Source organism: Falco rusticolus, chromosome 1, assembly GCF_015220075.1.
Source record: "Falco rusticolus isolate bFalRus1 chromosome 1, bFalRus1.pri, whole genome shotgun sequence".
Lineage (NCBI taxonomy): Eukaryota > Metazoa > Chordata > Aves > Falconiformes > Falconidae > Falco > Falco rusticolus.
In genome coordinates this window covers 3,734,898-3,759,256 of record NC_051187.1, presented here as the reverse complement: position 1 = coordinate 3,759,256, position 24,359 = coordinate 3,734,898, and the positions used below count along the sequence as shown (strand labels likewise).

Sequence of the window (24,359 nt, the reverse complement as noted above, 5' to 3'; positions counted from 1 at the left end):
CAAGCCTCCATTTCGCTTCACATTCTTAAAACACCTGTAATGCTGCTCTCGGCAGACTGACTTACTGGAGAGTCCCTTCAAAATTCAAAATCTGAGCCTCAGTCATCTGTTGAATTTATTATCTTCTACAGCACGATACTCGAGTCTCCTAACCTATGGCAGGCTAATAATATTCAGAAAGACATAAATAGTCATGGTTACTGCACTAGTCCACATGCTCTACAGTGAATACCATAATTTTTGAAGTATATAATATACAAAGAAGAAAATGAACTCCCGGACATGGTTGATAACATATTTGACACAGAACGGTTTCAAAATTTTACTCCTAAAATGTTTTAAAAATTTTGAGTTCTGTTTATTTAGGCAACAATCTGAGTTCTTGTTGGTGGGTCAATGCCCCTCGTTAGCCGTGGGTTTCCCCGTGCCTCAGAATTGTTTGGGTCGCCCACGAAAGCCTGCTCACTTCTCCCCGGGGAGATGCTCCTTGCTGGGAGCTGGGGCTGCAAAAGGACCACGACTGGGCAAAAGCCAAACCTTCCGCAGCGCTGCTGGCACTGGCGCGTCCTAGGCACCAAAGGGATGGCTGAGGGCACCGCGGGGCACCCACGGCTGCCGTTCATCACCCAGCCGTGTTTGACTCCCAAACCGTCCCACTCCACCACAGGTCACCCCCGTCAGTCAGACCCATCCACTTGGCTACCAATTTGCAGGACTGGATCTTTCTACCAATCTTTGGCACAGGTTCCATGGTTTATTGTCATAAAAGATGACTAAAAGCAGATTGCCCACCTCCCCCCCACCCCCCCATCCCCCCCAGTTACAGATTCTAGTATAAATGTAAGTCTTTTATGGCAAATATCTTACTTTTTGAATATGTTTACATGCTGGAAAAATTGTAATCAGTCTGCATGCAGCAACAGAGACATCATGCTTCTGCTATCGTCATGCACATCTGACAGACAAAAAGTGGCTGCTAACAGTAACAAGGCAGAAGGAAAAAAGAAAAGGAAAAAGCACTGAGTACTATTTTACATGCTGTAACAAAAGCAAAATATGCACAAAAAATATTTACTGATATTTGGATTAATATCTTCTGGTAAGTTGTAAGAGGAAATATCAAAATTTTTTTTTATCTAAGTGATAGGAGAGGAGAAGATTGCATTAATTACAGTGTTCATCATTGCAAATAAAGTCTATTTCCTTCTCTGTAAGTAATAAGCAGACGTGAAATGAAAGCCTAATTGAACCTCGTATAAAACCTGCAGGTAGTAATTATTGTTTAAAAGTATATCTACTTTTAAAAAAAGAGATTATACCCTAAGCCATTAACAATATCCAAAACCTAAAGTAAAAATCAAAACAACAGCAATAAAACATTTAGCTAAATCTAAATGATGTCATTCAGAACAAGAACTTTCACAAATAAAGCACAATTTGTTTTATAAAATTTTTATAATACTCCTTATGCTTGATATGATTATGTCGATAATATAGATCTGCTTATTATTAACCCTTATTATTAAGAGTTATTACTAAACATGCAAAATTCATTGCATGAAGCGTATGTAAAATGTATTAAATTCCATTCTATCAATAAAACAATTTTTAGGTGCTGCTTCTTTCAGGCTTGATTATTCTACAGCCCAAAGTTTTCTGAATTAAACCTGATTATTTTAAGACTAAATCTCACTTGATTTTCATGAGTTATTCTGGAGAAATCAGGAAGTCACTCGGGGCTGCATTTTTTGTTAATTTAGTATACATAATGCTTTCTTCAGTTTCCTGCCCTATACCGCGGACCATAAATAAACACATGTAAATAACATTTAAAGGATTACAGTTTGTCTGACATTCCAGGTTAACAAATTTCATAGTAAAATACTGGTATTAGAACTGGTTAAGAGTAAACTTGAGAAGCGGTGTAAATTAAATTAACTGAACAAACAATGGCACCCTGGATCACAGAATAATCTCATGGAGATTAAAATTCACAAAAATATTATTAAAATTATTACTATTATTATTACTATTATTATTATTATTATTAAAGACAACATTTCACCCTTGAGTTTATCACATGCTACTCAGCAAAGATCCTAAAGATCTGGCCACTGCTGAAGTGTGTTTAAACTTGGTGCTGATACAGGATCGCCTGACGAAGCCTCAGGGTCTAATTTGATTTCATCCCCCCCTCCCACCATGTTTCTGCCACATTTGCAAAGCAACTACTTTCCACATTTTTTTTGCAATGCCTCTCCTGCCCGGTGCCGCCGCCGTTCCAGTCTCTTAGCGCAGGTCTCCCTGAAGTCACCCACCGGGAAGGGCAGGGAGCAGCGGTCCCTCGAGGCCGAGTGCTCCATCTCCCAGCATCCACACGGACGGGCCAAACATCTGAGCCGGTTCTGTTTTCAGACCATGTGTCAGACTATTTCTAACCCAGCAGAGCGGAAAAGGGAGCACAAGGACAGTGGGAAGTTAAAAAAATATATAACGTACCAAACCTGGGGAAGTTTAGACAAGTCAGGGGTGACTTCTAGAGGAATAAGTGGGCACTGGACATTAATTTATCTCCCATTAAGACAACATCGCTGTTGCAAAGCCAAAACCCTGACTAAGTGGCCCTTCCCCATCTTACACTTTCTAACCCTACAGTTTCCAGGCCCAAATGGAATCAACAAGGCAAAAGCCTAAAAATTGTAGGGTTAAAGGACAGTTCCCCACTGCAGGATTTGTTCCTGTTCTGCTTTTTCATGCTACATTTTGTAAAAGGGGGTGTACGAACTGGGGGTTGACGTAAGAGAACCCTTCAAAATCTGTTTGGTCTATGTTAGCAATGACCAGCTGATCCGGAGGTGTTAAGACCGGCTGTCCTCGTGTAAAGAATTTATCGAAGTTTTCGGCACCCTTGCCACACTGCAAGAAAAAAAAAGGAAAAACAGAAAAAAGGCTGAAAAAAGTCAGCAAGACATCAGCAGTTCTAGCTTTTTGCAGATTTTTCAGGACACATGCAAGACTTTCCCTAATTTCTTATGAGTAGTTAAGAAAAAATTTCCTTTTTAGCTATTTTAAGAGAAAATCTCAAGCAAACAGAGGATTTTTAATAGATGAATTCTGAGGAAAAACAGTCAGAAGAGTTTCCATCCATCAGCATAAGGTGATGAGGTAGAGAGGCCTAAGTATTTAGACTTACTGGGACACAGAAGGAAAATTAAAGTATTTTTATGGACATGTACTGGCAAGAGATACTTTAGCTGTCGTCATTTCATTCTTCCCAAAACCTTTACGATGTAAATTAAATTTTCGTGTTAAGTCTGTTTCCTTCACAATCTGCAGAAAGCTTAACGTAATTCATTTAGATGATTTGATTCTTCATTGCAGAGCCTATAAACTCTCGTAGATTCATAAATGACAGCGGAGCTTTAGTCCTGGGGACTGCACGAGGGAGCTGGGGCAGGGGGTGCAGCCTGGGAACAGGTCCTCATCACAAAACACGTTATCACAGGTTTCCCTTTTTTTTTTTTTTTTTTTTTTTTTTTTTACCTAAGAGGAGAGCCACGTGCTCTCACAAAGCCCAGCCGAGGCGGGGGTTATATGTAGCTACACGCTGAACACAACTCATTCAGAATGGAAAACAAAAGAAAGCAGGTTTGCAGAAAGGATAGTTTTGAGTAATGCAGAAAACACTTGAAAGGCAGGGAAGTATGATTAGAGGCAAGTTAAAAAGGTGGAAGGTGGGACCAGAACAAAATTAGCTTGGGCACAAGAAAAAATGCAATCTGAAGAAAACTAGGCATTGAAGATTGTGGAGAGGTCTAAAGGAAACTGGTAAATCTGCTTATCCCCAAACTATCCACTATAACAGATCTTCGAACAACGTGGCTGTATAACAAAGGCGCTGACTGTTTCTTCGCGTTGTCCCTGATCCTGTGCTCTGTCCGTCCCTACAATGCAGCTACACGTGGATTACATCACACTAGTATCTTCAGACTTAGAGGATAACTTGGAAAGGGTGGAATATGGCACGTACGATAGACCAATATTAAACATCGATTTTCCTGAACTAACACAATACGAAGCAAGCTGTGCGTTTATAGGAAAAACCAGCTGAAGAGGGACCCGTTAAGGGAACCCGCGGGTGAGATATTTGGCTGCCTCGAAAACAGCTCAGTCACCGTTTCCAATCTTCTTGCAAAGCACCTGGCACGTCCTGGACTGGGACACACCATCCAATCTGAGCTGCAAAGGACTTTTGCTGCCTTGGGCACACGTTGGTTTATATTTCAGATGAAAAACGCACGCTCAGGTACTGGACCGCACTGGACACTTGTTCAGCCTTGGGAGAACACAAGCAGAGGAACACTGCAACGGGTTAAGGGCTAAGGCAGTCTGCTTTTCCACCTGGGGTTCTGCACTCACCGAATACCGTGGTGCCCGGTGAAGCCAATGCATTTTGGTACAGAATCTTTGGAGAACAAGAATGGATAGAGCTGAACTTTGACAAGGGGGAAACTCTGCATCATTGGGATGAAAGTCGATGTGTCTCCAAATTAACAGTCAAATTTATTTAGAGGCAGTACAGTCAACTCAGAGCAGCAACAAAAGGGCTATTTATACAGAAAGATCTTACTAAAAAGATGTTCTATAGATATGCATCATCCTTCCACAAAACTATGCTCTTTTTTCTTTTGTTTTTCTTTTTTCCACTCTTCTTTTTCAGCAAATGAAAGATATTCAAATAAGCTGTACATTGAAGCCAAAGTCCCTGACTCCATTAGGTCTCTCGCTATTGTTTGTACTAGTAGAGGTCAAGAAATAACTCATGCAAAATTCTGGTATTTTTTGTGTGCCAATATAATAATTTATCAATAAATTTGCATCTACAGTTATGTATTTATCTTTGCATGAAAGAGCAGAATTGCTATTGTGAGTGTTAATGCAGTATTAAAGCAGAACTGAAAATACAGGACTCCCAGAACTCCTAAACTTACAAATAGGAATAAACCATCCTTCTTGCCAAATAATCAATTTATGCCTATAGACTGTGAAATGTTGGTCTGGAAGGGAACACATTCCTTAAACTGACCAGCTGCTGACCCAAAATCTGCAGCTCCATGTTCAAGTGAGAACCATGCCTGTGTGCAAAAGCAGCAGGATTATTCCTGCAGCACTGCATTTTCTAGGGAAGATGCACCTACAAATGTTTTCTGAAAAAAACCCACTCCAAACAAAGCCTATAAATACATCCATATCTTCAAACAGATTAAAGGTTGTGTGTTTTTTCTTTTTTAGAATCAATACCCATCCCTGGAGGTGTTTAAAAGATGTGTAGATGTGGTGCCTGGGGACACGGTTCAGTAGTGGACTTGGCAGTGCTGGGTTAACGGTTGGACTTGATGATCTTAAAGGTCTTTTCCAACCTAAACGATTCTATGATTCTAATATAAATAGAATCAGAAATCAAAATAAATGAGTTATACTGAGGGTATGTAAATATCAGGCTTGGATTTTAAATTATTTTTGTCTGGGAAAGTTATGCTCCATGTGAATAAAACTTGGTGTATTTTAATAGCAGCCTATATAAACAAAACAGGTCATGATAACCATGGAGATAGAGCACAGCTGCTCTAAACCGGAGCCAGGATCTGCCGTGAAACGTGCTGGGATGGAACCAGACCGTATTTTAGTACCTTCATTTTGGTGTTACTTTTAACTTCAAGGAGAGACTAAGCAATCGGTTTCTGAGCTAATAAAACTCACAGATGTGAAGGCAGACTTGCTTTATGATCAGCTTTAAATTTGCCTCAAGGAGCATGCAATGCAAACCTCCCACAAGATGTGCTTTAACAAGGTGCAGGGCGCCGTCGGCCGGACCGCTCCGGGGTCAGCAGCACCAGGCATGTCTCTTCCTTACTTACACCCTTCCCTGCGTGCAAAATCCGCGCCATATGGACAGGGTATCTTCCCTAGCATCCTTTCAGCCTGCAGCTCTCCTCCCGATGATGCGAAAGAGTCATTTGTATGCAAAAAGAGAGGAATATACACTGCCACTGGATAGTGGCCTCCCTCTGTTCATTCGTCTGTGATACCACGCTAGCGTGCCTGTATTGGTAAATAAATCAGTGTACAGACCAAGGACCCAATACCCGCAGTGCTACAGCCAGCTCACACCTCAGCTGAAACAAGGAAAGTGTTAGAGAAGAAAGATTCAACGTTAGGACATAACAATTTACAGCTGTTCCTGAAAACTTGTATTCTGGTGTGCAAACATCTTTCTTTGCCTGTCAATCAAGCAAAGCACATGCTGAAAGAAATTCTGTATCAACAAATGCGGCTCTTCAAATTCTATGATGCACACGATTCTCACGGTAAGGACATCTTTCAGTTGTTCAGATTTCTGAAATATTCCTACAGATACATGTGTGCAAACCATAACAAACATCAAAAATCAACCAGGGATTATTCTTGCAAACTCAGCAGTTGTCACTCTAGGATGGGGAATACAAGCCCCCTGTGCTGTGTAGCCCACTGTGGAGCAAATATTAATACCAGTAATTCAGATACCTTTAATCATGGATTTTAGATGTTGTTCGGAGGAGACAGTTGGGAACTGCATTTATTACAGGTCTCAAGTGGCCGATGTGATTATGGCAATTTTCCCTGTTCTCAACTTCTCACGCAGTGCATGACCATCCAGTCAGGACCCCAAGCACTGAGCGACTTTTTTTGCAAGGAACAAAGTACACTGAGTTATGCCACAAGGTGCCAAAACATTAGCAGAGTTAGAGACTGCTCTGCCATCATCAAATTGCCTTATTTTAGAAGTGTCCCAGATTTGCAGCACCATCAAGCCAGCATTAATCTCACCCCACAAGCAGGCATGCCTGCCGACACATTTAGCGAGGGAAGTACTTGGCATCGCACTCACCACTTTAGGTTTGAAAGGTGGCTGAATCTCTCTGTTTTCCAGTTTTTCCCAGTCAATTCTCCTGAAGAAAGCGTGCTCCCTGATGTCTCTCTCACCTTCAAGGCCACAGCCAAGGCGTTTTGCGGGATGTTTAGTCATTAGCTATTAGGAAGAGAACAACAAATGGTTAAATTTAACACTGGAATGAAAGCAAGACAGACTTTCCCCAGATTGCAATGCTCTGGCTCCTCTCCTGAAGACGCAAGTTGCTAATAAAATTGCTCTGAAAAGCTAAGATTCATTTTTTGAAGATTAGTTTTCTTGTTTGGTCACTGGAGATGGCATGTCAGCAGCAAAACTAAGGGTTGCACTTGAGAACGTTTTCCCATTCGGCAGAGGTGGCCGCTGGAGGTGGGGGGGCAGGCGAGGCCCAGGGCACACTGCCATCCTATTCGTTCACAACTCCTGAGTTTTGCCTTTGGTCTTTCAGTTCAGTCTTATAAATCTCCAGAACAGCTTCTGCCCTATCTCAACGATCAATGAAATTTAATAAATTCCAATATACTAAAGCTGTACAAAGTACACACACACACACACACACACCCCCCCCATTTTTCTGGACTTGTTTAAGACATCTCATTACAGACCCTACAATTTCTTGGCACCCAGCTGAAAATATCTAATCTGTGTTTCCTCCCTTGCATCCTTAATGACATCTTGGTCAATACCATACCCAGTTGCATAGATTAAGCACACTTGGGGATAAAAAACCCACCCCAAACCCACCAGCATCACACACTTGGAAACAGTAACGTGCTCCCTAATTAACAAGTTCCTCAAAATGTTTTCAATTGATATGTACGTAAGGAATTGAGCAATGTAGCCTTTAACCCTCAGTTCCAGTATTGTGGGGACTTTTTAAAGCTCTTTTACAAATGATATATGATTAATGTACTGCTGGGAGTGATACCTCAACGCAGCTTTTTAAAACCTCAGCTGTACCACTTTAGTCTCCCTCCAAATGTTGAGTTGATCAGATTCCAATTTCGAACCTAAAATAAAAGCGGCTCTAAGCAGGCTCTGGGAAGTCAGCTGTGCACCAGGCTAGAACCACATTCTTCAAGCTTGACAGCGGCTTTCTCATTTTTGTTACCTTCTCTAAACCCCTTGCTTTACCAGCAGGTGAGATAAGAAAAGGGCAATAATGATTCCAGCAGTTTTAATTCTTTCCAAAGCTACCGCATTTAACAAACCCAACCGACTCTGCATCCGTGGGAGACATCAAGCAGCCAACTCCATTGCAAGAGCATGGTGAGCACGTATGTTCACCTTGCCCAATGGATCCCAAGGTCCAGAGGCTCTCTCATACTGACTTCTTAGCTCAGGTGTTTAATTCCTTAGTTTAATAGAGGAATGAACATGTTATTATCACAGAGATGTGACCTTCAACCTAGCGGTGCAGTGCAGTTTTAGCTTTCTGACCTCCCTTTGCATAAGCACCTAGCAGAAGAGCAGCAAGCAGGAGAGCTGAAAACAGGATAATTAAATCAAGTTCAAACTGTGCTGTTTGAATGTATGTTTCTCACGACAAGGCATCAATCTGCATGTACTTTACAAGAATATATCCTGTTCAGTTGCTGTTGGCCAGCACATCTACACTGGGACAGGCTCCAAAACTAGTGGTCTTTCCTTTTACCTTGTTGTTCTAAATGGCTTTTCTTTTCCTTGCTGATTTTTCCTTAAGGGATTAATATCCAGCTCATGTACAATCCTTCATAAATGGTTGAAAAGGAAAGGAAGAAAGTAAATACCAAATTAACTGACACTAAGTGCAGCGATATTTTATCAGTGTAAGTAAGACATCAAATAACGCTTTATAGACGGCGGTTTGGAAAATCTGCAGACTGACAGTGCTCTAGGGAATCACACGGAGTCGAAGTAAAGTCAAATGAATTCTCTTTTCCTGAGATAATGCCCTGAAGTCAAATCTATTCTTTTCTTAAAAAAAAAAAAAACGAAACCAAAACCAACCCAAAAAAACCAACTTAGACTCTCAGATCAATTTTAGGCCAGACAGGTTACCACAGGGTCAGGATTTCCCCGCGGTTTCCTTGCATTTTCGCTGAAGATTTTCACATAAGCTCATCTTTACCTACATTTAAAAATGATTCTTTTTAACTCTTTTGCTCTGCTGCTGTCATGAAGCATACTGGGCTGAGGATTTGCTGGAGTATCTGGTATCCATCCAAGCTGCAAAATCTCCTCACCCTGCAAAATTGGGACTCTGCTGCCAAGGGCTGAGAGGCAAGGCGGGTAGAGGTATTGCACACCATTACCCTGTTTATAAATCCTGCTTTGGATTTGGCAGCTACTGATTCTGACATTTGTTCTTACCAGAAAACAAGCTGCCCCAGTGGGAAAAGTTGAATACTTACCAGTGACACCAAGTGAGGAGCACTTCGTGACAACACAGCTTAGCACTGCCTGACACAAGTCGCACTTCAAAATACTACAGTGCCACATCAAAGCCAGACAAATGTAGTTATTCACCAGGATTGCCAAAAAGGAACTTAATGATAAAGAAGCATCTATCTCACCCCCTTGCAGATGGAGACAGCTTCTTTGGACAGTGATTTTGGATAGGAAACATTATGCTCCATTATGGACTGGAAAAGTTCATCTTCATCTTCTCCATCAAACGGAGGCTGTTGAAAATAAATCACAGGCAAGTTACTTATTGTTTTGGTTTGGTTTTAAAAATTCTCTGGTTTTTATGAAATGGCATGACAATATTATGGCCACACTGGGTCAGGGAAAGGTGGATCCAGCCCAGCAACCTGCCTGCAGTCACTCATAGATGTCCAAAGGGATTGGTACACAGCAGCAGCCCTTGCCCAGGAACACAGCAGCCTCCCAGGCACCTCAGCCTGGGGATCTTCTGACCCAGAAGTTTAGCGTTTAACAGTCTCAGGTAGAAATCGAGGATAAATGTTCATTTCTGCCCTCAGCATGGCAGCCAGGTTAATGAAATAAATGCAGGATTATCTTTTGATCATCTTTAATCAGCTTTTAAAGCCAGCGTATACCAGACAGACAAAATACTTTCAAGGGTGAAGTCTGGAGACTGTAACTTTCAATTACCGTGTGCTAAGGTATATCCATTCCTCACTTAATTCCAGTTAAACTCCAGGTTTTTTTATAAAACATGGCTGTACGCTCTGCTTCTGTAAAGGGGAGACAATCACAAAAAACGGCTGCATTTTATTTTTAAATGTACGTGATGGAAAAGTGCCTGTGGGTGAGTCCCCAGGACACGGGCACTGTGCAAGGCTCAGCTAATGGTAAATCTCATTTTCGCAAAGGCATTCAGATGCCTAATATTTGCAATGCAGACTGCAAATGTTAACAACTGCAAGTGCTACACTTTAAAAACTTTTAAAACGTCACCTGGAATTTAGTAGAGAAACTATTTAAGGCATTTGTTAAAAATGTATCTTTTAAGCTTAGGAAATGTATGCCTTTCAGCCAACGTTCATTGGAAGCCGACTGCAGAATTCTTTTCCAACACAAGACTAATAGAATTCCTTACAGGTGGTAGTTATCTGCCATTTACTGCAGAACAGGGTTGCTTTTCTACTTGAGTGACTTAGAGAGCAGCATCTCATTAGCTGTCCAGAATAAGGGGTCTGTAATGGAGCATATTTCAAGTGGCAAGCCCTGTACTTTACCCCCTAGGACAAACCACACAAAAACTGTATTCTTGTGACTTAACTGCAATGCGGGGCATATACACACTCTTATTATGTTTCCCTCCGGTTTCAAACTACTAAATGGTATTTCTGCCATTTGACATGCATTTTCTGGCTCAAGTGTCTCCCATTCAATTTTGAGGTGGCTGTTTATAACATTATTACAGTACAAAGAAGCCATATTCAAAGGCAGTGCTTGATTATGTGGGCGCAATATAAAGACCTTCAAGCCTAAATACATTCTCAGTCGAGTCACTCAAGTGTACAAGGAGATAATAGCAGTACGAAAGGCCCCACTCTTGTCTTCTAATGGCCTAACCCTTCAGGAAGCCTTGAAACAGAGCGTTGTGTGGCGAGGCGGGAGGAGGTCACAGCGCACACGGGAGGGTGGCTCTTACCTGGCCAGCTAACATCTCATAGAGCAGCACTCCGTACGCCCACCAATCCACAGACTTCCCGTAGGGCTGGTAAGCAATAATCTGTACAATCACGAAAAAAAACAAACAAAAAACCCCACCCCTATGTTAACTGACACCTGGTGACATATTAGATAAATAGCGATATACAGAGATGAACTTATTTCCTTGAAAAAGCCCAGAAAGCCAATCCCGTAATCCTCACTCCCGTTAATCACTGGTTTTAGCGGGAGTTGTGTTGTTTTGCAAATGTTAGTCTAAATCTGCCTGCATCTTTTGGTGCTCTGATATCTTGGGAAATGCGGCTCTTAGGAGACCTTGGGATGCACGTTTGAAGGCAAAGGAGGAGGTACTGCAGCACAGCGTAGGAGACAAGGCAAAAATGTTATCCCTCCATTCCTGTCGAAGCTTGAAATCATGACACTCACTTAACTTACAGACTATCAATAATTAAGCTTTTCATTTCAATATTTATATTTTTGTTCCACTGTAAAAGGAATGAAAATTTAAGAAAAGGGCAAACCGCTGAAAAGCTCGGTTCTGTTTTTCTAAGTTGCATGATGAAGATACTCCATATGAAGCTAGATGCCAGTGACACCAAAAAGAAAGGGGTTTCTGCTGCTCATCCCAGTGGAAATGTCAAGTAGTTTGCATCCTCTGGGTTGGCATCTGACTCACATAGAAACACAAATTGAGGGCTGACACAACGGAAGGCTGCAAGTGCCAACAGCACACAGGTCCCCTCGTGCGTCATTTTCTTTAATTGAGGCCTCTTCAGAGATCAGTGTTAATTTATTTAAGAGATGCATTTGGGCATGCTATAGAGGAGTTCTGAAGTGCAGACGTTCTCCTCTCAGATCTCTCGCTAAAGAGCTGGGAAGGGATGTTCTGAGGCGTGAGGGGATGCAGGTGGTCCCAGCCACTGCCCATCTACCTTGGGGACGGCAGCGTCAGAGCCTCCAGCCCCAGCGCCACCGCTCCACTGAACAAGCAGAGAACCGAGGCAGGCATTACTCGAGATGGGCTTGCAATTCTTTTCTTCTCTGCATGTGTTTTTATTCTTTGTGAAACACATTGCTAAGACAAGTACACATCACATATCCTAGATTTTTTAGTTGCCTGAAAGAGAAGTTCGGCAGTTTCTCAGAAAAACTGTGAGTCACCACTCAATAAAGCAGGACAGCCTGGCTACTAAACAAAATTATCGTCTCTGTGTGAATATATGTTCTTCCCTGGGATAACAGCAGCGCATGAATTAAAAATTACTGCAATGTTTCTATGCAACGGATTTCAAAATCAATCCCACTTTGAAATACATTGCCCAACCAGAGGTAATAAGATTCTCAGCTGGAAGGTCCTGCATAAAGGCAATCTTTATGTGTTGCCTTTTAGTAGCAATATGGGCTTTAAAAGACGTATTTGGGACATTCATTTCATATTATAGTAGTTGATGTATTTGGTTACTTCCTCTCTAATTTCTACCACCAGTAAGTTCCCAGAGGGCCACTGGAATTGATGTTGCTTCTTGGAAGACCAAACACTTCCAAAATTTTATCCAGAAAAAATACCAGTGTTTACACACAGAAAATGATAAAACCTCACCATCCTCAACCCTGCCCTGACAATCTCTCCTTGCCTTATAGAAAAAAGTATTTTTTTTTTATCAATAAAAAGGGGTACTTTTCAGCTCACTAATATATAAGGGCAGAACATTTTGTACAGTAACTGCGCTTCATGTAGGTGATTTTGGTAGGAACAGTTTATTTCAATTAGCAAACGAGAAAACGATGGATCTGTAGCAGTGGGAGAGAAAATGCTGCTGTGTTGTCATGGTTCTCAGCCTGGCAGTCAGGTCTGTCCAGGAGGCCACAGGCTGCTCCTTTCCCTACTGTGAAAGCCTTTGATGGGATTATTGAGGAGAGGAAATCTTTGAAATATGGCGAGGCAATGTCATCAAATGAAAGATGTAACGAAGCACGGACTCAATGACGCTGTTTGTTTATCCAGCAAGAGGTGAGTCAAGATTTGGTTGTTCTCTAAATAGCATTCTCATCAGCAAATGTAATCTGCCGCAATTAAATCTGCCTTTGTGAGAGAATATCAGGCAGAATCATCAAGAGAGACAGAATTAACATGAAAAAAGCTCCTGCATTTAATCTAACATATGGTCAAAGTCACTAAAATTTTTGTCCTATTTGATGCCACATGTCAACATCAGCAGAAGCATCCGATGAACAGGCCAGTGCCCCCTCTGAGCTGGCACACACCTCCCTTGCCCGAACCGGTTACATGATGAAAGAGAGGGACTCGAGAAATAAATACAGACATCAAGACTGGAAAGGTCCCACGGCAGAAAAATCCCACTGAAAATGCAATGAAAACACTTGTTTCCTTGAACCTACCACAAAGTAGGAAAAGGTGGCACTGGTCTGCTGCTGGACACTGGAAGGTTTTTTTCATTTAATCTTAATTAAATGCACCCAATTTGAATCACCAGCTTAATCCTGATAAGGATATGATACAAATGAAACACAAAAAAAGCAATATGTCATGTTCTTTCACCAACTGCATGTCATGTACGGAAACTGGTGGTTATACTCATCATATTGGGAGCTATTCAAGGCATTAATTGGACAATGTAAACGAGAGGAAAGATGGCTCACTTCAAGGAAGGAATTACACGTGGGAGGAAGCAGATGAGTTTTCAATATACAGTCAAACATGCATTGGTACAAAGTCAGCAAGTTCTCAATGCTGTATTTTCAGTAGCTCCCTCCTCCTCCTCATGTATTACCTACAGCTGCTGTGCTCAAAGCCATCCCTGGCTGTCTCACAGCAGCTGCCAAAATAATCCCATCCACACGTACATATTCTGGTACCTTTTAGAACAAAGAGGGCTGTATTCACCGGCCCTCCTGCTTCCCCGCAGTGTGCACAGCAGATCCACAGAGCGGCGAGGGAGCTCATGTGCCTGGAAATGAAGACCTGGACCTCCTCCAGCTACGATCTCTGCTTCCTACTGGCCAGGGAGGAGCGGAAAGTTGCTAGGACCCTTCCCTTCCCCTCAATTCCCCATCATTAATTTAAATGATTGCCTTTTTAATCTCCTTTTGCATTTCAAACGTCTCATTTTACCTATCTATTACTCTATTTTAAGAGCTCTGCATTTTCAGCTCTGCCTTTTCAGGTTCTGTGGATTTGAGAGCTCAGGAAGAACTTCTCTCACCAAGCCAAATTGGCAGAGGAATGCTGATTACTGCTTTTTCCCTTCCTTTCTTCTCCAACCCACCCACCCCCACCCCACTCCACCTCCCCCCCACCTTTTGCCTTCAAGGAAGGCACAGTTAAGACCAGGACACTGAGATTAATACCAGCAATTTGTAGGAATGTTTAGATCATTGCAGCTGGTAGCCAGTTGGGATGCAAAGATTATATCCCAGGGGCAAGAGAAAGTTTTTCGTGAACGTATCTTATGTCTACTGGAAAAGTTAAAACTCAGTTATTAAAAGAAATAAATATTACTATCACAGGAAACAGTCAAATACACACTTTCCAAACCTTTGTAATACCTATTAGCCTCCATAACCTTGGCCAGCGCAAGGTTGGAACTTAAGGTTTTGAGGCTATTAGATGGAGGAGAAGGGAAATGGAGTTTCTAATTTAAATTCTTCTCAAAATGAACATCGGTGCTCTAGCTGCTGCAGGGATGCTGATGGTGGGGTTCAGGACCGCACCAGGGGCAGCTGTGCTGGCAGAATCCCTCCCTGCTAATCCTCTTGACATCCATCTCCTCCTGTCTCTCTTGACTGGTCAAGGAAATACAAAGTATTAATTGATTTCACAGCTATTTTAACACTCTGACCATAAATATTTAAGTTCAGCACATCAATAAAAATTCTTTACCGGATAACCACTTCCTGCCTGACAGAAGAGATCAGACCTGGGATTCTACCAGTTTAACCTCTGTGCATTTCTCAGATTGCACAGGATAAGAATATTAATTTCAGTGCATTATACACCTAAGTAAAAACAAATGCTTAAAATAATAAAAAAGCATTATTTTATAGTACACCAAAGTGTGCAGGTCTGCTTTGCTGAATGCAGCACCACATTTCCCTGCTTTTCTGCCTGGAGACCATACATGTGAAGCCAGTCGAGATGCCCCTGTTCGGTCCTTCCAGCCATGTTCTCTCTGCCTGTGGGTCGCTCGTGTCGAGGCACCGTGGGCTCCTGCACTACAGTCACGACGTTATTTTCCCAGAAGTGATGAAAAGAGCTCGTTTTCTGTCTGAGCACAGCACACTCGCAGGACTGCTCTACCCTAGGTACCTTCCACAGTTTATTTAGATTTAGCTCATTTATCGCCACCCAGCAGGGAATGGTACTGTGTACATGCATCCTCATTATAATCTATTATAAATTTATAAATTTTAGCCCACGGAAACGTGCTGAAATGCTCTTGCAAGGAAATCATGAACCTAACTTTGAAGTTTACCACAGACACAGTTAGCAATTTGTCAGTCACAATAAAGAGAACATCAGCCAACTAAAATAAATAAATAAATATCTGTTTGTGAGATAATAGAAAGACTAATTTCCTCCCAGTTACTGAATGTTTTGGTAAAAGGTTTATTTCTTTATATGAGATTTCCAAATAAAGTGAAATAAATCATGCCAGCACTGACCCATATTGAGCATTTTGGCACTGAAATCACATTCTTTGGTATTAACTGGCACAAGACTATTGCCACAGAAAGGACACTTTTTAATTTGTAATATTGGCTTCACTTATGTTTTGACAGAAGAAAATGAAATACTGCTCTGGTTGTTCCGATACCCTGCTGCAAGCAACAGCAATTTGTGGAAAAACAAGCTTTCATAATACACAATATTTCAATCTGAAAAGCACGAATTAGGAACTGGGAAAAAAAAACAAACTACTTTTCATTCCAATTTCACAGAGACGACAAAATTCACCTTAGACACTAATTTACTTGTCCATGTATAAATCACCCATATTCCAACAAACATTCAATTACAGCCAGAAACGTTCCAGCCAGAGCTGCCTCTTGCCCAGCACTCAGCGAAAAGCAGAGTGAAAAATCTTGGATCAGGATACAGCCTCTTGTACTGAATTTGCAGCCAAACAAATCAAGACTCCTGAAAGCTCAGTATGCACAAATACCAGATTTCAATACTCATATATTTGAATCAACTCCAAATCACCACATGTGCTCTTTTTTAGTGTTTTATACCTAAACTATTGAAATATAAATCATATCCAGACTAAAAATCTTAACTCTAAGCTTGCATTTATCACAGTGCTTTAAAGTAGAACAGTGTTTCTCATGATCAGATTTCCATTTTAGACCCTCTGCAGTTAGATTCATGTTTGTGTGTGATTTTCAGTGGCTCGGACGCAGCATAGGTGTCACCAGGTCACAGCAAAGCCTAGGCAAATTATGGATTTATGATGTCAGCTCCATTCAAGCCCTGATCTTACAGCTTTGTTCAGGCTTTCAATGACTGGAGCTTTCCTGAGATGAAGAACTCCCGACACCTGTGTACCATTTGTAGGACATGGCTTGGAAAAGACTACAATAGTTTTGCAGGGAGGTCAGCGAAAAGCTTCAAGACCTTGTGAGTCCCTTCCCAAAAATCAATGAGGGATCTGTGATTTCCTGAAAATGCCAAACAATCCTTTAAATCTATATATTTTGGCACCTGTGTGAACCTAGGAAGAAATACATTAATGAAGCTATGTTTGCTCCCAATAAAATGTTTGCTGACCTCATTGACAACCTCAGCAACACCCATGAACTCTCTATGGCTTCACAAATTGAAGCACAAAGTTTAGCATAGTAACATTTCCAGGCTACAAATTTAAAACCATAAGGTGGTGATCCTGCTTTTCAGTCTTTTGCTAGTATGATCGAAATCGGAAGCAGAGATGACTTGAAAAGTTAGGTTTTCTATCAACTAGATATTTTGTCAAATAGTGAAGCCTTACTGATAATACCGTATGGATTCACCAAGTTATTCAAAATACCTGCAGGAGTATAAATGGTACCATCCACCGAGTATCCAGAGTTACAGCCATCCAGATTGGTGGTGTGAAATTTGTGTAGGGACAATTTTCATCTGAGAGACCGAAAGGTTCATGAAACGGTAGGGAGTTACCTCTGGTGCAATGTAGTCTGGAGTGCCACAGAAGGTCCTGGTTGTTACTCCATCTAACATGTGTTCTTTGCACATTCCAAAATCAGCAATTTTAATGTGTCCTTCTGAATCCAACATCACGTTATCTAATTTCAGATCTCTATGAAGAATCACAGTAATTTAATGTTAATGTTTAGGATCAACTAGGGCCAACTTAGCTACTTGTGAGGTTAGGTGAGGAATATCTGCAGCTGGGGGCGGAGGGGACAGGGGTGCACAGGGACAGCAGTCCACAGCCTGCAGGGAGCTGGGCACCTCACTGTGGACACGTAAGAATGACCACAAGTCCTGAAACGGGACAATTAATGGAGAAATAGCTGTACATGACCATGAACACACTCACACCGAGACTTCAGAACGTATACAAGTATTAAGCATCCCACAGGAATGCACAAGATAGTGTTTTACATCGTCAAGAGTTTTCATTTGAGTTGGGCAGAGCACAGAAGTCGGGAAAGCTCACAACAAAAAGAACGCCACAGTGACTGCTTTTTAGAAAATGTTTTAAAAATGCCCTGAAACATTAAAGAAACCGATCCTTTTGGGATTTTAAAAACAGTTCAGAAATTACTTATGTCAGATTATACTCACCTATAAATAATCCCTCTGTTATGGAGAAAGAATAACCCAACTGAGATCTCAGCTGCATAGAACCTGTATGAAAAAAAAACCCAACAGATTTCTTACTGCCTCATGATTTCCTTCAGACAAAATATTTTGGAAATGCATCATGGTAAGGAAAGATTGTATAATAGCATATTAAGTATATAATATATAGTGTGTGTATATGTATATTAAAGTATAAGAATATATATTACAGGCAGATGACATAAGACACCTTATGTCAACCGGACTTTAACATACACATTTTGAGTATTTGATGATAAAATAATGCAGAATTAAAAAAAAAAAATAAATTGAAAATGTCTCCCTAGACCACAAAAAAATGGTGCAGCTGGGGCACAGCATTTTGCTGCACTGATCTAACTGCCGGCAAAGGTCATTATCTCTATTCACATATCAATGCTGAGTTCAGGATGCTGCTCAATTTACACTGCAATTCGCATGGTATGAAATAATTTGTAGAAATAGTATTCCTTTATACAGGCTGTTAATGGATGCATTACATACAGCTAATTAAAATTATTACCATATAAAATATAATTGCCGAATGTAGTTAAAAGATACATAATATCGATGGATGGTTGAATCCAGGTGCTGTGGAACTGTGCAAAATATAGGCAAGAGGATTATTTAAAGATGAGGTTAATTTTTTAGGCCAGCACAAGGGAGAGGAAGGCTCAGCTCTGACACTTGATCAGAGGTGTTTGGGAACGTGTGTGCTGGAAGATGCTCTACAGGCGTAAGCTGTCATAAAGCACCATAGTTTTCAATGGGTGTTGGCAAGTTACATTAGCTGGGAGTCAGGGATGATCTGCCACCATCTAGTTTATATTCAGCGAGTTGTTGAAATCTTGTTTTATATCTCAAATGCTTCTATTTAGAAAGCCTCTTATTCAAACAAGCCCTGATTACTTAAAACGAAATGAGAAATTATTTCAGCTGAATTCTTAGAACAGTTGGTCACACTTGATTTTAAAGTTTCGTTGGTAAATGATTTATGAAACACTAATAAATGATGACGAGATGTTATAAGCATGACTAAAATGTTACTGATGGATCTAGTCACATTTGAAGATGCTACAGTTCATTATCAGCTGCTCACTGATATGTCAGATGTACAATTACCTGAAAGGGACCATGTATATCAGCAACTTCTAATAATTTATTAACTCGTCACAAATAAAACTTCTATAAAAAACTAGGATCACAGAAATTCTTATAAGCTATGCACTGAATTTATCTCGTATAAACTGTAATTTATATTGCAATGCTGACCCTATTTGTATTGCCTTTCCCTGTAACATTAATTCAGACTGAAATGTTCTAACCACTTTTTTTTTTTTTATATTCAGTGCTAAAAACACCAGAATACCAAGTAACATCTTTAATTTCCTGTTGCCTTGTTTAAATTCTTGTCACTTTTAAAGCAGACATTGCATGCCTTTGTTTGTGCTGTGTTTTTGAACAAAAAGGCACAGCTACCTTTGGTCTATGTGTGCCACCAACATATTTGACATAAACTTCAGGTTTTGGGGGCCTTAGAAAAACACACTCAAAACCCACCAGTCTGGACTTCATACTGAACCTGGGAAGAAGACAGTAAAATTCAGATGATGACATGATTTAAATACATAAACACGAACACTCACACTGCTTGTGGCTCCTTAAATTTTCCTACTTGCTGAATGTGATACATGAGATCACCACCATTCACATACTCCATAACGAAATACAGGCGGTCCTAGGGTAAAGTATTAAAAATGCACACAAATACATTAGAGAAAATATTAGATATGCATTGATCAGCAAAAAAGTCACGAATATGTTATTATAAAGCTTTTAAGATTATTAGGACTGGTTGTACATTCTGGCAAAATTTATAGATCAGGAAATGGAAGTGGAATGTTTTGTAAAACGGGCAAGAGTAAATGACTGATGAGATCTGCCTACGTTTACTAATTTTAGTGATGTTATTTCATATATTATTTGTCTACAATGGTTCCCACAATTGTCCACATATAGTTCTGTCTGAAAAATCTATTTCTCTAAAAAAAAAATAAATTCTAAAAAGAAAATTGGAGATGGTTGAAAATTCTTGTTTTGAGACCATTTCTAATCCTCCCTAATAAATTTTCCTTTGGAAGATGGCAGGTATTAAATAAATATATTTTTTTATTATTATTAAAAGAAGGCAAGAAGAAAAACAATTGTAGGGTTTACAAAAGTATCTGGAACTTTTACATGTGACACTAAATTAACTTCTTGTAGGCACACATTTCAGCTAGCGGGAGATGGCAATACTGTTTTGGAGGGAGAGTTTTCCTGCACAGTGAGGGTATTTAAAGGCCAGATCCAGCTGTCTCAAAGCAAACGTGACCGTAACATATTTGAGTGCACTCAAAAGAAGTATTTTCCCACTCAGTGACCTTCAGACAATAAGACTTAAAAGAGTGGGTCTGTCTCCCAGTTTTTAGAGGACTAAGACTGGGCTTTTCCAAGTGACTTCAGTAAGAATACGTTGATTACACTCTACAGACACCTTTGACTTAGGGTGGAAGATTTTGACCACCTAACATTAACAATTCTGGTGGACAATATCATGGCAAGCTTACTACCTGCCATTACAACATGACCCAGACAGTGTACAAGATGCATTAAAAGTCTTCCTCCCCGTTATGGAAGAAATATTTTTGGCTTCCTCTGATTTTCCTTTAGATATTTTGGACAGAAACATTATCCTGAAGTATCTGTACAAAAGTTCCTACCCAATACTCTGATGAGAAAGAGACTCGTTACTAAGATGCTCTGGTTCAGTCTCTTTCCTTCAGCACTGATTGAAAGTCTCCAATCATCCAATAACTAAGATTTCAAACATTAACATACCTTTAAAATCTGTGATTTCCTAAGCTGGGCTCAACAGACCAGCCATGGGCAAAATGCTTAATTAGCCAGAACGGATTTATAAAATTTAGATTTTTATATGAATTGTCTTTATTGTAAAATCCATGGCAATAGCAGCCTGCATCTAAAAGCACTAACCAAAATTTAGTAATTTTTCCTATGGTCATACAGTCTATGCCTTTTCTTCTCTTTATACAATTTCTCATTTTTGTAGCTAATATTAATCCCACAGAATATTTCATAGCACCAAGCACAAACTACTCAATGCTTTGGAAAACATTAAGTAGATTAGGCAAAGGCAAAGCTGTTAATGATTTATCTGGGCCTTTATGCAGCTCCACTGCTTTTGTACATGATTAAAAAAATAAAAAGTTAATGTAAATACTAAAAACCCTCAATTTTTTTCTTTCATTCCCCTTAACTAGAAAATACTAGACATTTGTACTTTTAAGATTTTACATTTAAAACGTACTTGCTCAAAAGATAAGATTAAACAAAGTGTTTTTTTCATTTACTGATGAGACTAAGCTTTTTGGCTACTAATGAAGTTATCTAAAGATAAAGAATGAAAGGGAGCTAGAATACTATTTCTACTAGGACATCTCTTACCTTATTACAACCATCTTCATATTATAAGTAGAGGTAGGAAATACATTTTAGAAAGCAAAAATTACCAAATGTAATAGTTCCCAGATTCACATTTTCTTGTGATTAATTATGTCTGCAGATCTGTTGCATTCAGTCCATTTTCTGTCAGAGACTGGCAGACGTTAATTGGAGTTTGAAAATGCCTCTAACACCACAGGGAATGATGCTGTGAGATGCTAAAAGGGTGACGTGGCTTGTTTGTGGAATGTTGCGATGTTATTACTGCAAACTACCGGCTGCTTGGTTGTTCACTTCTTTTTAGATTAAAACCCATCAACAGTGTAAGAGGTAAAAGATATAGAATAGTCGAGTGGAAAACCAAGGTATGTCCTTTCATCGCTGCGTTAGGTAACAATCCAGCCCTGGGGCACAGTTCAAGGCCTTAGCTGTAAGACGGCTACCAGGCGAGGCAGGAAGGGCCTCAGTTTCTTGTGAATAAATACCTGTAGCCAGCTCGGGACACCTGGAGCCAGGCCGCTAGCCCCAGGGTGTATCCATGGCCGCTCGAAACCCAGGCCAGCTGCCTGCCACGCAGCTTTCCAGGCCATCCAAGCGACCGGCACGGTGCTGCCATCCCACAGGCTGTCCCTGGGAAAGGTTTTGCAACGTGATGGGGAAACGCCACTTCACGTATTTATAAGAATTAAAAAAAACCCCTCAACGCTTTCCTCTGTGCCAAGGGGTGCCAGAAAACTAAATTAAGTTCATCAACATTGACTGAGGACTAATCACCTCATGATACAGTAACAGCCACTGAGACTTTTCATGTACTATCCTCAGATCCTTAAAAGCATTTAGGAACGTTTGGGGATCTGGGCTTAAGGCTCTGACGCAGCAAAGCACACGTTATTAAATTTATGAATTGTCACACTGCTCTGCTTGAATTACTGTATGAAGAAAAATCTTTAAACCTAGGTTTTATATTAAAAATACTAGCGGTAATTACATGCGGTATCTCCTTCTTTACCATCTCCTATGCACAGAAGCTATGATATATACGTTGCATGATAATACATATCATGGAATGGATAAAATCCATGACCATATGGAAAACATCCAGGTGACAAGAAAGACAGAGCTCACGTACAACTGTTTGGAAACAAGAGTGAAGCTGTGTCAGGAATGGTGGTTTATCTTGCAATGCCAGGACTCGTTTTTCAACCATTGTACATTCAACATCATCATCCTGAATCACCACATCTTTTTTCAGTATTTTTATTGCATAGAGCTCCTCTGTCCCCTTCCTGTCTGCCAGCATCACCTGCGCAAAGAGAAACAACAGGGTGAAAATATTCCTAGCTGCCAAGGAGGGAAGGTGACTCATACGCCCCAAGATTTGTATAGATGGCAATCCAGCTTTTTTTTTTTTTTTTATTGGTATAGACTAACTTGATCAAAACTCCAAAAATATCATCATTACTCACCCACTGCAACGAGCTGTACCAGTCATTGCAGACAAAGCCTGTGCCAAACCCCTCTGGTTAATCACAGGCACGCTGCCAAAGGGTTGCTCAAATGTTAAGTCCTGGGGGACACTTCAGTAAAGGGTACTTGAGCACGTAAGTGGTTGTTCAAACAGACAGAAAAATAGCAACCCCTTCTTTCGACTAAGAGGTTTCAAATATACATATATATATGCTACTCCTAGTTTTTCCCTATATATTCAGCCCTACTGATGCTGGTGACTTCCAGAACTGGCAGAATGACCTAGGTAGTAAAGCCAGAAAAGTAGATTTCACTTCCTTGAAACTGCCGGGAAGTGAGGATCTAAAAGTCACCAACTGTTTCTTACATCCTGACCAACAGTTCGAGGGCTTTTAAAATTTTTTTTCAAGAAAAACTGCCAAATGTGACTGAAGCCTGCTAGTCCTTAGGGAATCACCCTACTCCATGTTGAGAAATCCTCCCTCCAAAATGCACAGCCTTTTGGCTCTGGAATTGGCTTCTTGGAGAATTAGTCATGCATTCTTCCTCAAGAAAAATAAAAGACAAAAAAGAAAAAAAAAACCCAAACCAAAAAAAAACCAACGCGAGTGGAATAGTTATCAAGAATTCTTACCTTCCCAAAGCTCCCCTTTCCAAGAACCATGAGAAAGTTGAAATCTGTCAGCTTCACCCTGTCCAGATTGTTGGACGGCACACTTGAGTTCTTGTCTTCTGTTGGAGTAATGACTTTGTTACCAGCTGGCCCAAGTTTGGCTTTCTGAAGAACATACACACACGTACACACACAGAAATAGGAAAGTAAGAAGAGCAGCCTGTTTCCTTGCCAGAAGGGATCACTGGGTGGAGGTCACAATTGGAGATGACCCTATCTGAGGTGGCATTCCCAGGAGAAAGGCTGCACAGCAACATTTGCGCAGACACAACTTGGAAGACTCATTCCAACGATACTTTGACACTACTGAATTAAAGTGGAAAACTGTGTTCATGTATAACCAGATAAAAGCAGCTACACTTATCTGGTTAGAAGAGCAAAACCAAAGCAAAAATCAAAGCCAAAGGAAAAAAAAATCACTTATTTTCATGCCAAAAGCAGGCTTATCTGGTGCTTTTGTTTTGAAATACAAAAAATGCTTTCCAAAAATACCATGCTAGATTCTACATAAGGTATTTTAGGACATAAACAGTCTCTTCAGTACATTCTCTTTTAAAATGTAATTTTTAAGTCACTGCATAGCAAGAGTTAGGAGATTTTTGACATGCATTAAGAAAAATAACCTACATTAAAAAAACCCAACAACACACCACATGAGAATTAATGCAGATGAACATGGCCACTTTCAAACTAGCAATACAATCAACTTTGATTTTCAATCAAGTGTTGATCTGGAAAAGGAAGGAAGGGAAATATTTCATACAAAAGCTCTGCCTTGGCAAGACAGTCTGGTTTGC

General features: G+C 40.4%; 1 protein-coding gene across 2 annotated transcripts in view; it reads right to left on the bottom strand.

Moving 5' to 3' along the window:
- Positions 1 to 98: 98 nt before the first annotated feature.
- Positions 99 to 24,359, bottom strand: part of PRKCA (protein kinase C alpha) — a 159,998-nt gene continuing 135,737 nt past the window's right edge. For both annotated transcript variants that reach the window (XM_037405067.1, XM_037405077.1), the window contains 9 exons: positions 23,524 to 23,667; positions 22,552 to 22,725; positions 19,565 to 19,656; positions 17,883 to 17,945; positions 17,253 to 17,391; positions 11,055 to 11,135; positions 9,505 to 9,612; positions 6,929 to 7,069; positions 99 to 2,916 (listed from right to left, as the gene is read on the bottom strand). In XM_037405067.1, coding sequence (XP_037260964.1) covers positions 2,752 to 2,916; positions 6,929 to 7,069; positions 9,505 to 9,612; positions 11,055 to 11,135; positions 17,253 to 17,391; positions 17,883 to 17,945; positions 19,565 to 19,656; positions 22,552 to 22,725; positions 23,524 to 23,667 — 1,107 coding nt within the window. In that variant the 3' untranslated portion in view covers positions 99 to 2,751. The remainder of the gene's footprint in view (positions 2,917 to 6,928; positions 7,070 to 9,504; positions 9,613 to 11,054; positions 11,136 to 17,252; positions 17,392 to 17,882; positions 17,946 to 19,564; positions 19,657 to 22,551; positions 22,726 to 23,523; positions 23,668 to 24,359) is intronic.